The following is a 13,578-nucleotide window of genomic DNA, read 5'->3' on the forward strand; positions in this document are numbered from 1 at the left end:
ACAATCGACAGTCCACATAATGTCGCACAAAGACTCAGCAACAATAACAACACCAAAAACTGGGGGTGAACTTCTTCTCCGACAGATTGATAGATCCTGCTCTACTATAAGCACCCGTCGTGTTCTCACTGAAGGTAGATATTTTGGTTTTAAGTATCATTTACCGAATATTGTTACGTTTTGTTCACTATAGCACAATGGTGGTCACATACGCTAGATATTCAATGACATAATAGTGGTCACATACGCTAGATATTCATCGACATAATGGTGGTCACATACGCTAGATATTCATCGACATAATAGTGGTCACATACGTTAGATATTCATCGACATAATGATGGTCACATACGCTAGATATTCATCGACATAATGGTGGTCACATACGCTAGTTATTCATTGACATAATTGTGGCCACATACGCTAGATATTCATCGACATAATAGTGGTCACATACGCTAGATATTCATCGACATAATAGTGGTCACATACGCTAGATACTCATCTACATGATGGTGGTCACATACGCTAGATATTCATCGACATAATGGTGGTCACATATGCTAGATATTCATCGACATAATAGTGGTCACATACGCTAGATACTCATCTACATGATGGTGGTCACATACGCTAGTTATTCATCGACAACATGTTGGTCACATACGCTAGATATTCATCGACATAATGGTGGTCACATACGCTAGATATTCATCGACAACATGTTGGTCACATACGCTAGATATTCATCGACATAATGGTGGTCACATACGCTAGATATTCATCGACAACATGTTGGTCACATACGCTAGATATTCATCGACATAATGGTAGTCACATACGCTAGATATTCATCGACATAATGGTAGTCACATACGCTAGATATTCATTGACATAATTGTGGCCACATACGCTAGATATTCATCGACAATATGGTAGTCACATCCGCAAGATATTCATCGACAAAATGGTGGTCACATACGCTAGATATTCATCGACATATTGGTGGTCACATACGCTAGATATTCATTGACATAATTGTGGCCACATACGCTAGATATTCATCGACAATATGGTGGTCACATCCGCAAGATATTCATCGACAAAATGGTGGTCACATACGCTAGATATTCATCGACATATTGGTGGTCACATACGCTAGATATTCATCGACATAATGGTGGCCACATACGCTAGATATTCATCGGTATAATGGTGGCCACATACGTTCGATATTCATCGACATGCTGGTGGTCAAATACGCTAGATACTCATCGACATGATGGTGGTTACATACGATAGATATTCATCGACATATTGGTGGTCACATACGCTAGATATTCATTGACATAATGGTGGCCACATACGCTAGATATTCATTGACATAATGGTGGCCACATACGCTAGATATTCATCGACATAATGTTGGTCACATACGCTAGATATTCATCGACATAATGGTGGCCACATTCGCTAGATATTCATCGACATAATGGTGGTCACATACGCTAGATATTCATCGACATAAAAGTGGTCACATACGCTAGACATTCATCAACAACATGGCTATAAAGGGTTGGTAATATCAAGACAATATCCTTATAACAGAGATTACAGAAAAAAAAGATAGTATTCAAATAATGTTTATTTAATACCAAGTCGGACTACGGTACACAAATTATCATGTGACTTTCAAAACAATCGTCAACAAGGACATTGGATTAATATTTTCGATCAATAACTTTGTGCATAAACTCAACATTCAATAACGGTAGACATTGTTTATGTTGATTGGTTATGTCTTTGTGAATATTGCATTATTATGGGCTTTCATGGTTGTCAAAGTGTTTTATATCACTGGATGTAAGCTCCTTTTGGAGGTTTCGGTACTTCTTCAGGGTCAAGGCCGTTTTGCTTCATCTCGATGGCAATTTCAAATAAATAATCATAACACTCGCACCTGAAATTAATAAAAGATATAAACATAAATTTATTAAAGAGAAACGAAAAAGGGCATGCTTGAATTGTTGTACATTTGTCATTTTGGGGCTTTTTATAGCTGACTATGCGGTATGGGCTGTGCTCATTGTTGAAGGCCGTACGGTAACCAATAGTTGTTTATTTCTGTGTCATTTTGGTCTCTTATGGATAGTTGTCTCATCGGCAATCATACCACATCTTCTTTTTATATGTATTATTTTCTGAAAGAAAAGAAAGGCAACTAAGAAAAACATTTTTTTTTCAAAATGGCTGCATCCGCGCCTGAGATTAAGGTTATATAATGGTAATCATTTTGTAACAAGTGTCTTGTTATTTTTTATATTGTCATGATTATGCAACAAAAACAACCTTCATCTTTTAATGTATTGTTGTAATAAACTTATTCTGGAATAATCGGACGGAAAATTTCATACAGCAATAATACGTCTGGTCTAAAAGAATCGTTTATAACAAAATATATACTAGTCAGAAAAATGGCTACTAGTCCGAACTTTTCATTACAAAACTCGGAAACCAATTAGTTTTTATATTTTATATAAGTTTTTCTCAGGTTTCTGACGGTTGCATGTTTTGTCCATGATTATTATATATTAAGTATTTTTTTTCGATGCAAAAAAAAAAATAAAATTGTAACAGTCCATACATATTATAACATCTGCATTAAAATATAGAATGGCACAGACTTATATTTGCATGTGTGTATGTATGTATCTGAGAAAGGTAAAACAACAGGTTAGCCTCACAAGTTGCAGACAGGTATATAAAGTCTACATTACACAATTATTCGGGTATTACACAAGAAACGTATGCCAAACCAAATTATCAATACTTGTTATAATCATCCCGTGTACAATGTTATTTCCAGAGTTTTAAAGTAATCTATTAGATAATATGTTTTAATTGGCCCTAATATGCTAAAATCAGCATGACTAATATGTATTGAAAAGGTCCTGTCATACGGACCAGCTGTACCTACTTCCCGTCATACGGACTGGCCATACGCACACGCTGTATCTACTTCCTGTCATACGAACTGGCCATACGGACCAGCTGTATCTGCTTCCTGTCATACGGACTGGCCATACTGACCAGCTTCATCTACTTCCTGTCATACGGACTGGCCATACGGACCAGCTGTATCTACTTCCTGTCATACGGACTGGCCATACGGATCAGCTGTGTCTACTTCTTGTCATACGGACTGGCCATACTGACCAGTCATATGGACTGTTTTGATTATTTAATAAAAGTGTTACTAACTTGCTGATTCTGTATTTGCCCTGTATTGATTTCAGTCAGCTGTTTTGATCCTTAGCCCTACGGCCCTCGGGACTAATACAGCAGACCTTGAATCAATACATGGGCAAATACAGAATCAGCAAGTAAGTAACACTATAAAACGACATATTTTGCCCGGGAAATTCTACCGAATCACAATACTGGATAAATATTTATATGTTTCAGCTTCTTAATGTTTTAACATATATATCAATTGTAAAATACATCGATTTTTTAATTTTCTGTTTGTAGAATTTTTCTTTTGATAAAAAAAAAAATTAAGCCTAAACTCAATGCAAATGATTTTGAATTTTTTTTCTTTTCTTTTGGTAATTTTATTTGACAAAGTTTTATCGAATTTTGACCTAGTGTAGAGAGATAAAGTGCACATAATTAAATGTAAGAACTTATCGACCCTTTACCAGCCGATCTGAACCGACAGAGTTATCGACCCTGATTGTGACTTGTATAGCTGCGTTTAGTGAGCTTTACTGATCTGATATTCTATTTAATTTCACGGATTCGTACGGCGCCAAAATAGTATATGTTTTTTCTTTGCTTTTTGGTTGCTGTCTTTGATTGTATGTATCAAAATTGATTACGAAGCCTGATCGAAGCCCTTTTCAAAACATACATAGTCTTGGCTTTCTCCCATGTTGGTCCCCAAACATAAACTCCATGACGACGAACAAGTACAGCACAGGATTCTGGATAATCTTTCATTGCCAAGGCCATTCTTTTCTGTAAAATATAAAAAGCTAAAAATGTGCAACTAAATTTTTTTTTTAGGGAAATTACGTCAATCTATACGTGTCTGCATGCACTCTTAAGGTACAGCTTTGGTTGCCTTATATGGTAGACTCACGCTAGCATGCTCGAATGGAGGGTGTCGTAGATTAGATACTCAATCGGGTCAATAATTCATCAATTTGAAATTAGGTAGTTGGTTCTCAACTAGCACGCGGTATTTAGATGAAGTAGCAAAAGACTTATAGGCTTGAAGACAACATATAGAACACGTTAGCATGACAGAAAGGAGAAGAAAGTAGACAATACCTTGTGAACTAGCTAGCACATTACAAATATGACTCATAGTGTTGGTCTGGTATAATGTAGGATTCGTTATTTTATCAAATCATCACATTATCGGTATGAAATGCATATGATATTTGCCGCTGGACGTTCAAAACCAATCCCTTCATTATTCATTTCTATAGACAGAACGAGATTTTTATTGTAGATGTTTGTTGGAAATTTTAAGTTGAAAGTGGAAATATTGAACTAAACATAAAATGATCTAATCTATCAGTTCAGGATTTAAAAAGAAAAACATTCGTCATGTTGTGGCTTTGTATACCTTGCTATGCGGTATTGATTTTGCTTGTTGTTGACGACCGTATGGTGATCTACCAGTACTGTTGCGAACATCTCTGTCATTCTGGTCTTTGATGAATAGTAGTATTGCCAATCATATTACATATGCTTATTTCATATTCACTCTTCATAAAGACGCAAATGTTAAGGTGGTTACAGGGAGATAACTCTGTAAAAATCAGCTGAACGTTTTAATCACGTTCTATTGTTAAGGAAATATTAAGCTTCTCAATGATCCAAAATTAGTGTTTCCAAACTGCTTTATATCCAGTGAAATTTTGCCGAGAAAGTGTGTGGTTCAAGTTTTTGGATTTTTTTTATATTTTTGTCAAAGAGTCAAAATAAATATTTTGTCAAAATTTTATGAAAATTAAACGAGCCAAATTAATTTTAGTCAAGGTGTTTGGTACCACCTTAAACTATATTATATCTTCATAACCGAGTCAGTTTAATAATAAAAATAATAATAATAACTTTATTCGTAACCATTATAGTTTTAAACTTTAAAATTCGGGAAAAGAGAAGCGGGAGATACCAAAAGGATATTTAAAGACAAACTGGCAAAACCATGGCAAAAACTGAAAAAAAAACGCTGAATAGACGAAAAACAGTACAAAACATAACATAGAAATCAAAAGAATGAGCAACACGAACCCCACAAAACAATCGATGGGTGATATCAGGTGCTCCGGAAGGGTAAGCAGATCCTTCTTCACATTTGGCGCCCGTAGTGTTTCTCATGCAAGTACAAATTTGATGTAAATCGGCGGACTTGTATGTCGGATAATGCATGCACAGCTGGAGCAGACACTCATTGTGTCAACTCACCCGGGTTAGCTTCGTTTTTAGTTTTATCGATTGTAAGTTTCTTTTACTTAGTTTGTTAATTATAAGTTTGAATTGGACTTCAGAGGTTTAAAAATCGGTTTACAATTAATTTACCTTTAGATCTTTTTCTTCTGGTGTATTTTCAACAATAGGCACGATCAATTCATCATCATATTTGTAGTTACCGCCTGAAAACAAATCAAGTTAAACGAAAATTAAAACACTATAATAACGTAACAACAACAAAATCAGAACAAGCTTGACTTTAGGATAAGGATTTATATGAACTGTTTACTTATATGTTGGCAAAGCACAAGGTCATGCGTTTCTCTGACTGTTTATGGCGTGTTTACACTTAATCCGTTGGATGTATAATGATTAATACTTTAGTCTGGGATTACATGATTTATTTATTAGATGTAATTGGCTTTGAACTAGCGTTCTCTACATGTAACTGAGAGTACTCTTATGTCGGTGCTTTGTTTCTATTGTTTTTATGTTGTTTGTTTTGTGCCTCGTACCGATCTTTTGAGTTAAGCCAATTTCCACTGATTTTTATAGTTTGTTCTAATGTTGTTCTGTTACACCACTGTCCCAGGTTAGGGGAGGGTTGAGCGCCCACAAACATTTTAACCCTGCCACTGGCCTGTACCGATTTCAGTGATTGTCGTTGGTTCATGTCTGTCATATTTGTTTTTCGTGAATTGTTTTGTTATAAGTTAGGCCGTTGGTTTTCTCGTTTGAATAGGTTAACACTTTTCCTGTCGGGGCCTTTTATAGCTGACTATACGGAATGGCTTTTTTTCTCATTATTGAAGGCCGTACGGTTGACTATGATTTCTTATTACTCCTCATTTGACCTCTTTTGGATAGTTGTCTCATTTGAAATAATACCACATCTCCTTATCTTTATATTGACGCATAACAATATAAAAATATTAATTATTTCAGGTAAGGGAGCTACCATTTTTATGGGGGCTAGGATGAAAAATTTTGTCCTGCATTTTTTTTTTAGTTGTAATCTCTGTCCTGCCTTTGTATTTTTCACTCTATTCTGTTCTGCCTTTTTTATTAGTTTATCCTGACTTTTTTTACATAAATTGTTATCCTGCCTTTTTGTTTTGCCAAGTTGCTCATCCTGCAATTTTTTTCACTTAAAACTCCTGTCCTGCCTTTTTTTTAAATTTGATCCTAGCCCTTCCCCCACCCCCAATACAAATCAAATGGTAGCTCCCTAAAGGTATCATTGACTTGCATTTATGATTGATTGACGTGTGTTTGTTCTTCATCATGCGACAGATTTTGATGATATCGAAGACGAAAACCAATTGTACAATTAAGGATATTCGCTCTTCTGTTTCAAAATAACAAGCTTTTTAAAAGACTGTTATAGATTGAAAGAATATGAATAAGGGAACTTAAAAAGAAGAAAAAAACGATAGGTCCGTGTTCTAGCTTTTGAGATATAATCAATTGAAAATTTGGCGGGAAATGGTTTTCTCTAGATTATTCATACATTTAACATTGATACCTTTTTCCTTTCAAAAATAATGAAAAAATAACAAGGATTTTATAAAATTTTCAAAAATGACTTTTAAAACTATATGCAATAAAATTATGAAAAGAAAAGTAGGGGTCAGTGGGCAAATTTTTTATTGGCACCGCATGGATAAAACTAGAGGATTCCGAATATCTGACAAAAAGTAAAAAAACAAGAGTTAAGTAAATAAAGCTATTTCCCAATATTCCTAGGAGTACTGAATTCTGAAAAAAAATACGTCAGTCAAATTTGTTTTTCGTAAATTGATTTTTGAATTTTAGGCGGTCAGTTTTCTCTTTTGAATTGTTTCACATGTTTCATGTTGGGGCCTTTTATGGTTGATTATACGGTATGGGTTTTTCTCATTGTTGAAATTTAAGGCCGTGCGGTGGCATATACTTGCTTATATCAACTAGATAGGTGTCTCATTGGCAATCATGCCACATCTCCTTATTTTGATAATCAGTGATGGCGTATGCGATGTTAAAACGTTGGTTCGTAAAACTGATAGCACGAGTCCGTAAGATAGATGATATCTAACTTAAGTGCGCACTTTCGGTTACAGACAATTACATTGTTGTATTAATCACAAACCTGAGTTATGCTTCTGTATTCCTTTGATCATTTCTTGATGAGTTATTCTAAATTCTGTCCCAGGATACAAAAGTGTTGCCATGACAGCATGCTTTGAATGCGTATGTATTACAGCACCGGCCTCTTTATAAAAAACATTATTCTGCCGTTAGAAAAATGTTCAACAACAATCTTTTATAGCTATTACATTTGCATGTAATAATTGTACCTTATAGTTATGTTAAATTTTATGTATGTTCTCTTTAGCTATGTACAAAATGTAACGTGTAGTTTTATGAGAAATAAACTCATTCCTTCGTAGCTGCTATAATGGATGAAATTTCACTTAAATATTTCAATTTAAGGACACTGCTTACCTCTCATGGTAAAGGCATTCATGAACAATGGAGTACATTGACTTTTTCGTAATTTTTTGGACGGTGGCGGATGGCTGATATCTTCGCCATGTATTGTCTGAACAAATAAATCTTCCGGCTGAAAAGAAAATTAATTGAACCAAATAAGACAATATTGCAATAACAGTACAATTGGATCAACAGCTCTGGAATAGGAATTTTATAAAATCACCGAAATAAGTTCTAGGAGTTTTGTAAAATCCTTAATAAAAAGTTTAAAGTTAATATATTAAGAATTTATTTTACTAAATTTAGATAGACCTTTGAATTTTTAAGATAGCTTGGATGTCTTATAGTTCGACGATAGATTTTTGTTTAACGTCTTTAAAAGACTTCTGGGTCCATGTACTTTCAAATTTCAATATAAAACCGAGAGGGAAAAGAGGGGGGAGGGGGGTGGTCACAGACATTGTTCTTTCATTTAAAAATGCATTGAAATTAACGAAATCACAGTTAATTTATAGAGTTAATATATACGGCAAACTTAATTGTTTTCTTATTAAGGAAGCATTATGCGATAGAATTGGTTAGAAATCAAAGAGAAAATTTATTTAATAATTACTTCCAAAATATCAAATAAAAATAGGGTGTCACGGGCTTTATTTTCTTGAAAAATCCCCAAAACATAAATTGTTTTATTAAATTCAGTATAATTGTCTGCCCTTTATTTTAAAAGGATTTTTCCTGAAATTAAAAAAAAAAAAACAACAAAAAAACAATTAATGACACTAAATGTTTTGATATTTTAAGTTTTATATTTCAAGCTTTAGATGTTTGTGTTGTTTATTGAACGATACTTGGTAAAATATTTTTAAACAAAAAAAAAGTATTTTTTGCAATATGCCCAGAAGGGAAGCTCAGAAAAAGACATCCTATCTACCTTAAATATGGCTTATTTCATAGACAATACCTGCATTTATCAAAATTTACTTTTTCGTTTGATTTTGATCTAAAGAGGGGAGAAAATATAGAAAATGTTAGCTATTACCAAAGCAACTGAGGCATGACAAAATGGTCAGGGTGACCTAATTTGGCCTCGTTGGTTACCTATCAATTGAAAGGTCCAATACCAAAATATTTTTGTCAATTTAATCTGTTGTCTTTATCTTTTTCTTTTAACTATTTTTTTGTGGATAGAAACTACTTTTTATAAGCAGTATATGTACGACCAAACTAGTTGGCTTACTGAAAACTTTATTATTGATACTAAACTATTAACTTGCGGAGATCTTGAACTTTCGAATGAACAAAATCTCCTAATTTTCAAACATGTTCAAGATTTTATTAAAAGGTCTAACAGATTTCTAGTACCTTCATAAAATATTATTGCTACCGGCACGGATGATCATCACCATCAAACCTAGGTCAACATCACAGAAAATATAATTTGCTTCTTTTTCTTTTCCTCCTTTTCCATTCTTCTTGTTCTTTTTTTCTTTTTATTTATAGTTCGTATAATATTTAATGAATTTGTTAGCTTTATATGCATGCTCATAATGTTATTATTGTATATATACTTGTATTGTAATATGGAGAAGACTTTATAAGTATGATTTACTTGTGTCTCATCCATTTTGCTGATATTTAGCAAATAAAATATGTTTAAACTAAACCAAACTAGTTAGATTTTCTTATTACCTTTTTACTTTTCAAACATTAAAAATCTACGATGCTAATACTTGACTTGTTTACAGAGTTTGAGTCAGAATAATGTGTTCGGATGAGGTGACATGTCTTCCTGTGGGCTTTTACCATGTGAACTAGCACGTTAATATTCCGACTCGGCGTGTCGGTCTTACATAAACAGGGCTCATATTTACATCACATTATTATATTCTCGTCCAGATATGCATGTAATACTTGCCACTGGAATATATTGCCGAAACAAATCAACTTCTGACGCTTTGACTAGAGGTATAGGGGGAGGGTTGAGATCATATTTAACCCCGCCGCATTTTTGCGCCTGTCCAAGTCAGGAACCTCTGGCCTTTTTAAATCTTGTATGTTTTTTATTTTTATTTTGGTTCATTTATATGTTTTGGAATTTAGTGTGACGTCCATTTTCGCTGAACTAGTATAATATTTTTTTAGGGGCGAACTGAAGCCCGCTTCCGGGTGTGGGATTTTCTCGCTGTGTTAATTAAAGACCCATTGGTGGCCATGGGCTGTTTTCTCCTCTTTGGTCGTTGTTGTTGTCTCTTTTCCTTTTTTCATGTTTGTCATGTACTTTTTCCATTTTTCATTTGTTTACGACAGATCGTTGATAGTCTGTCAACCTCATTCACTTAGTTTATATATACAGCTTGACATTTGTATAAATACCTATTGTTGATAATCGCCCGGTGACATGTATATTCTAATAATTGCAATAGTTTTGAACTCAGGACTCAGGGGGCGTTTAATTCTAGGATATTTGAAAGAGGGGGCGTATAATAAAAACTTTCGCCGTGCTAAAAAACATAAAATAATTGTGAAATGCACTAATGTAACATATTAGCAGATTACGATAGTTTTTTTTTTTTGTAAAAGGGGGCGTACGCCCATTACGCCCTCACCTGTACCCGCCCCTGGCGACTGCTGTATTTAAATAATTATACATATATTTACATGAATTCGTTCTTTCTGTACACCCGACGGAGCTATATATATTTCTTCACTGAAAATAAAATGAACATTTTTGTACTTTTCGTAGAATGATAGAAACAATGTACATGATTATCTAGTTTATATCAAATCCATTCAAATAGATGAGTGTTAGCTGCTTAACGTCCAGTTGCAAATATTTCATGTATGTTCAGGACGGGAATAAACGAACAATGAATACACTACGTAGGTCTTGTTATAGGTGGCTGTCCGGGATGATGGTCGGAAAATTTGGACTGCCACTGGAAAATGAGGGTACATTGATAGGGACAGATATTTAACTTTGCAACAGCCCACATACAGACTCTCCATTCAAATCGTAATTGTTAATAGAGTAAAACTGCTGTAAAAGGGGAGCATTTTTCCTAGGCCAGGCTATGTTTGTTTCAAGATAATAAATGTATTATTATTTAGTTTTAGCAAACCATATAAAGTACGAACTTTTAATTGTTTCTTATAACCTCCATTTTCGAACCAAAGTTTCAGAATTAAAAAAAAGAAACATGCATATCGATGCCATGCTCACGAGTAAGCACATTTTATATTTCTACTATACTGGTTATACTTTCTAAGCCTAGAAATATACCAATATGTCAGAAACCATCGTAAGGTACTAAACACCGTTTTATATAAAACTGATATTCCCTTAACTGGTATGGTATGATGCCTTACAACGGATTATGAGGTTACAAGAGCGCAATTATTCGTAATGCATTTTCCATAGGGTACCACTGGTGTTCCGTATTTTTTCCCTCGAAGACTACACAAAATAGGGAAAAACGGGTAGCAGTTCCTGTTACTAGAAATGCCAGTGTTGCATAATACCAAAAAAATATACATGGTCATGCGGCAAAAATTGACTTAAAATGCAGTTGAAAAAGATCGTCTATTTTTTTCGCTTAATGAAAAAGGCATATTTTTAATGGCTCCGACGTGCAGAAATGGAAGATATTTTCTATGCTTTGTAAAATGTGAATATGATTTTCTGCATTTTTCAAACCTAATTGGATAAGCTTTCGATTAAATGTAATTCCAATCCTGTATCATCCAATCAGAAGCCGTATAGGATTCTATTCTGAGTACCATCTTGGGGGTAAAAAACTTGCCGGTAAAATGTAAACAAATAATTGCGCTCTTGTTACCATGACGTATAAAACATTTTTCTCATCATTTGAAAGTTTACATTCTAATTTAGCAATTACAACGTGGCAATAAAGTTTATTCCTGTTTTAGATTGAATCAACATTTGGTTGTTATGTATTGCTCGTGGCCACTGTTTGTTGTTTCGTTTGTTTTTCTTGTGTACATGTATTAGCTGTCCATTGTCACAGTCTGGTTTCGTATAATTGTTCTTCGGTATATGTTAACTTGTTTTACATACGCGCATCACCGGCTGTTGCGTTGCCATTTCTTAATAAAAGGATCTGCATCAGCAGAGCTGTGCGACCTAAATTCGATATACATAAATATACATACCCTTGTTTGATACTGACACCCCCGCCAGTACCAGTAACCCATCCTAAGTGATAAAACTGGTTACACAATTCTGGTATGAGATTACGTGGGTGGTCCTGTAAAATAATAATAAACTATATTTTTCTTGATTGAAATTGACATGGTATAGTTTTTCTATTTATTCACTATATTCCAAACTTGTATATAGTCTGTTATGACCTGAACAGTTGTACGTTTCCGAAACGTGAATGTTTATTTATTTTGTATTTACATTGTATCATAGATCAAATTTATTTGTTCAGTGTATGTTCACCGGTGTTAATATGTCTTTTGATTGAGTTAAGCCATTTCAATTGATATTTTATAGTGTGTCTTTCTTTGTTGTGATGTTACACTATTGTTTCAGATAAGGGTGAAGGTTTGGTACCGTTAAAACGTTTAAACCCGCTGCAATTGTTTGCACCTGTCCTAAGTCAGGAATCTGATGTTCAGTAGTTGTCGTTTGTTGATGTGGTTCATAAGTGTTTCTCGTTTTTTATATAGATTAGACCGTTGGTTTTCCTGTTTGAATGGTTTTATACTAGTAATTTGTGGGTACCTTTATAGCTTGTTGTTCGGTGTGAGCCAAGGCTTCGTGTTGAAGACCGTACTTTGACCTATAATGGTTTACTTTTATAAATTTTGACTTGGATGGAGTGTTGTCTCATTGGCACTCATACCACATCTTCTTATATCTATGATTTTTTCACTGTAAATGTATACGACAAAACAACAGCGATAACAATTTATTTGCTCACATGCATGGTTTAAACAATATTTTATTCAATACAGAAAATCTTATAATATAACTTCATAATATATATATATATATATAGTTTAAGGACTTCAGTGTATTTTATACCGACGAAGCAAAAGAGGTAAATTGATTTTTTTTTTTTTTTTTTTTTTTTAAATAATAATAAATAAAAAAATCAATTTGCATTGTACGTGCTCAGAGCTCTGATACTTGCTTATTTAATTTCGCTTTCAATAAAGTAAACCATACTATATAAGATACTATGTATAAAAAAATAGGATCCTGAAACAAGTACTATTTATTATCTTAATTAGTTTCCAAAATGTTAACTTACATGTGGGTAATTTATATCCTTATTCTTCATCGTTGTCCAGTTGTATTGTGTAATATATTCCCACAGGTTATCATGCTTCACCTGCGTGCTTACCGTTTTCTTTATTTCATCTAAATCGAGGTTATGTAACGTATTCATAAGTACACTTAGGTCAAAGTGTAATTTCAAACATGATACATATCATTCACGTTTTGTCAATAAAATAATAAGAACAATAATGGTAATAATAATTATGCTTATAAAAACAAAAATAAGTTAGTAATAATAATAATGGTGATAATAGTAAGAAGAAAAAGAAGGATATCAGCATTAATACAATTGATAATAATAATAATAATAA

The 13,578-nt window shown here is 33.6% G+C and overlaps 1 protein-coding gene across 1 annotated transcript; it reads right to left on the minus strand.

Moving 5' to 3' along the window:
- Positions 1-1,652: 1,652 nt before the first annotated feature.
- Positions 1,653-13,348, minus strand: LOC127705581 (methylthioribulose-1-phosphate dehydratase-like). Its single transcript, XM_052209914.1, has 8 exons — positions 13,239-13,348; positions 12,130-12,224; positions 10,618-10,666; positions 7,972-8,089; positions 7,616-7,738; positions 5,596-5,669; positions 3,914-4,020; positions 1,653-1,960 (listed from the first exon to the last, which is right to left on the minus strand). Exons 1-8 carry the CDS (start codon positions 13,266-13,268, stop codon positions 1,855-1,857), a joined length of 702 nt encoding a protein of 233 aa, XP_052065874.1. The 5' UTR covers positions 13,269-13,348; the 3' UTR covers positions 1,653-1,854.
- Positions 13,349-13,578: the final 230 nt, after the last annotated feature.

This window comes from Mytilus californianus, unplaced genomic scaffold, assembly GCF_021869535.1.
Source record: "Mytilus californianus isolate M0D057914Y unplaced genomic scaffold, xbMytCali1.0.p SCAF_6, whole genome shotgun sequence".
Lineage (NCBI taxonomy): Eukaryota > Metazoa > Mollusca > Bivalvia > Mytilida > Mytilidae > Mytilus > Mytilus californianus.

Coding starts and splice junctions, on each gene's coding strand:
- LOC127705581 (XM_052209914.1), bottom strand. CDS start 13,268: ATGAAGAATAAGGATATAAATTACCCACAT. Junction 12,225..13,238: donor AGGATATAAATTACCCACAT/GTAAGTTAACAT, acceptor ATTATTTTACAG/GACCACCCACGTAATCTCAT. Junction 7,739..7,971: donor GAATGCCTTTACCATGAGAG/GTAAGCAGTGTC, acceptor TTTTTTATAAAG/AGGCCGGTGCTGTAATACAT.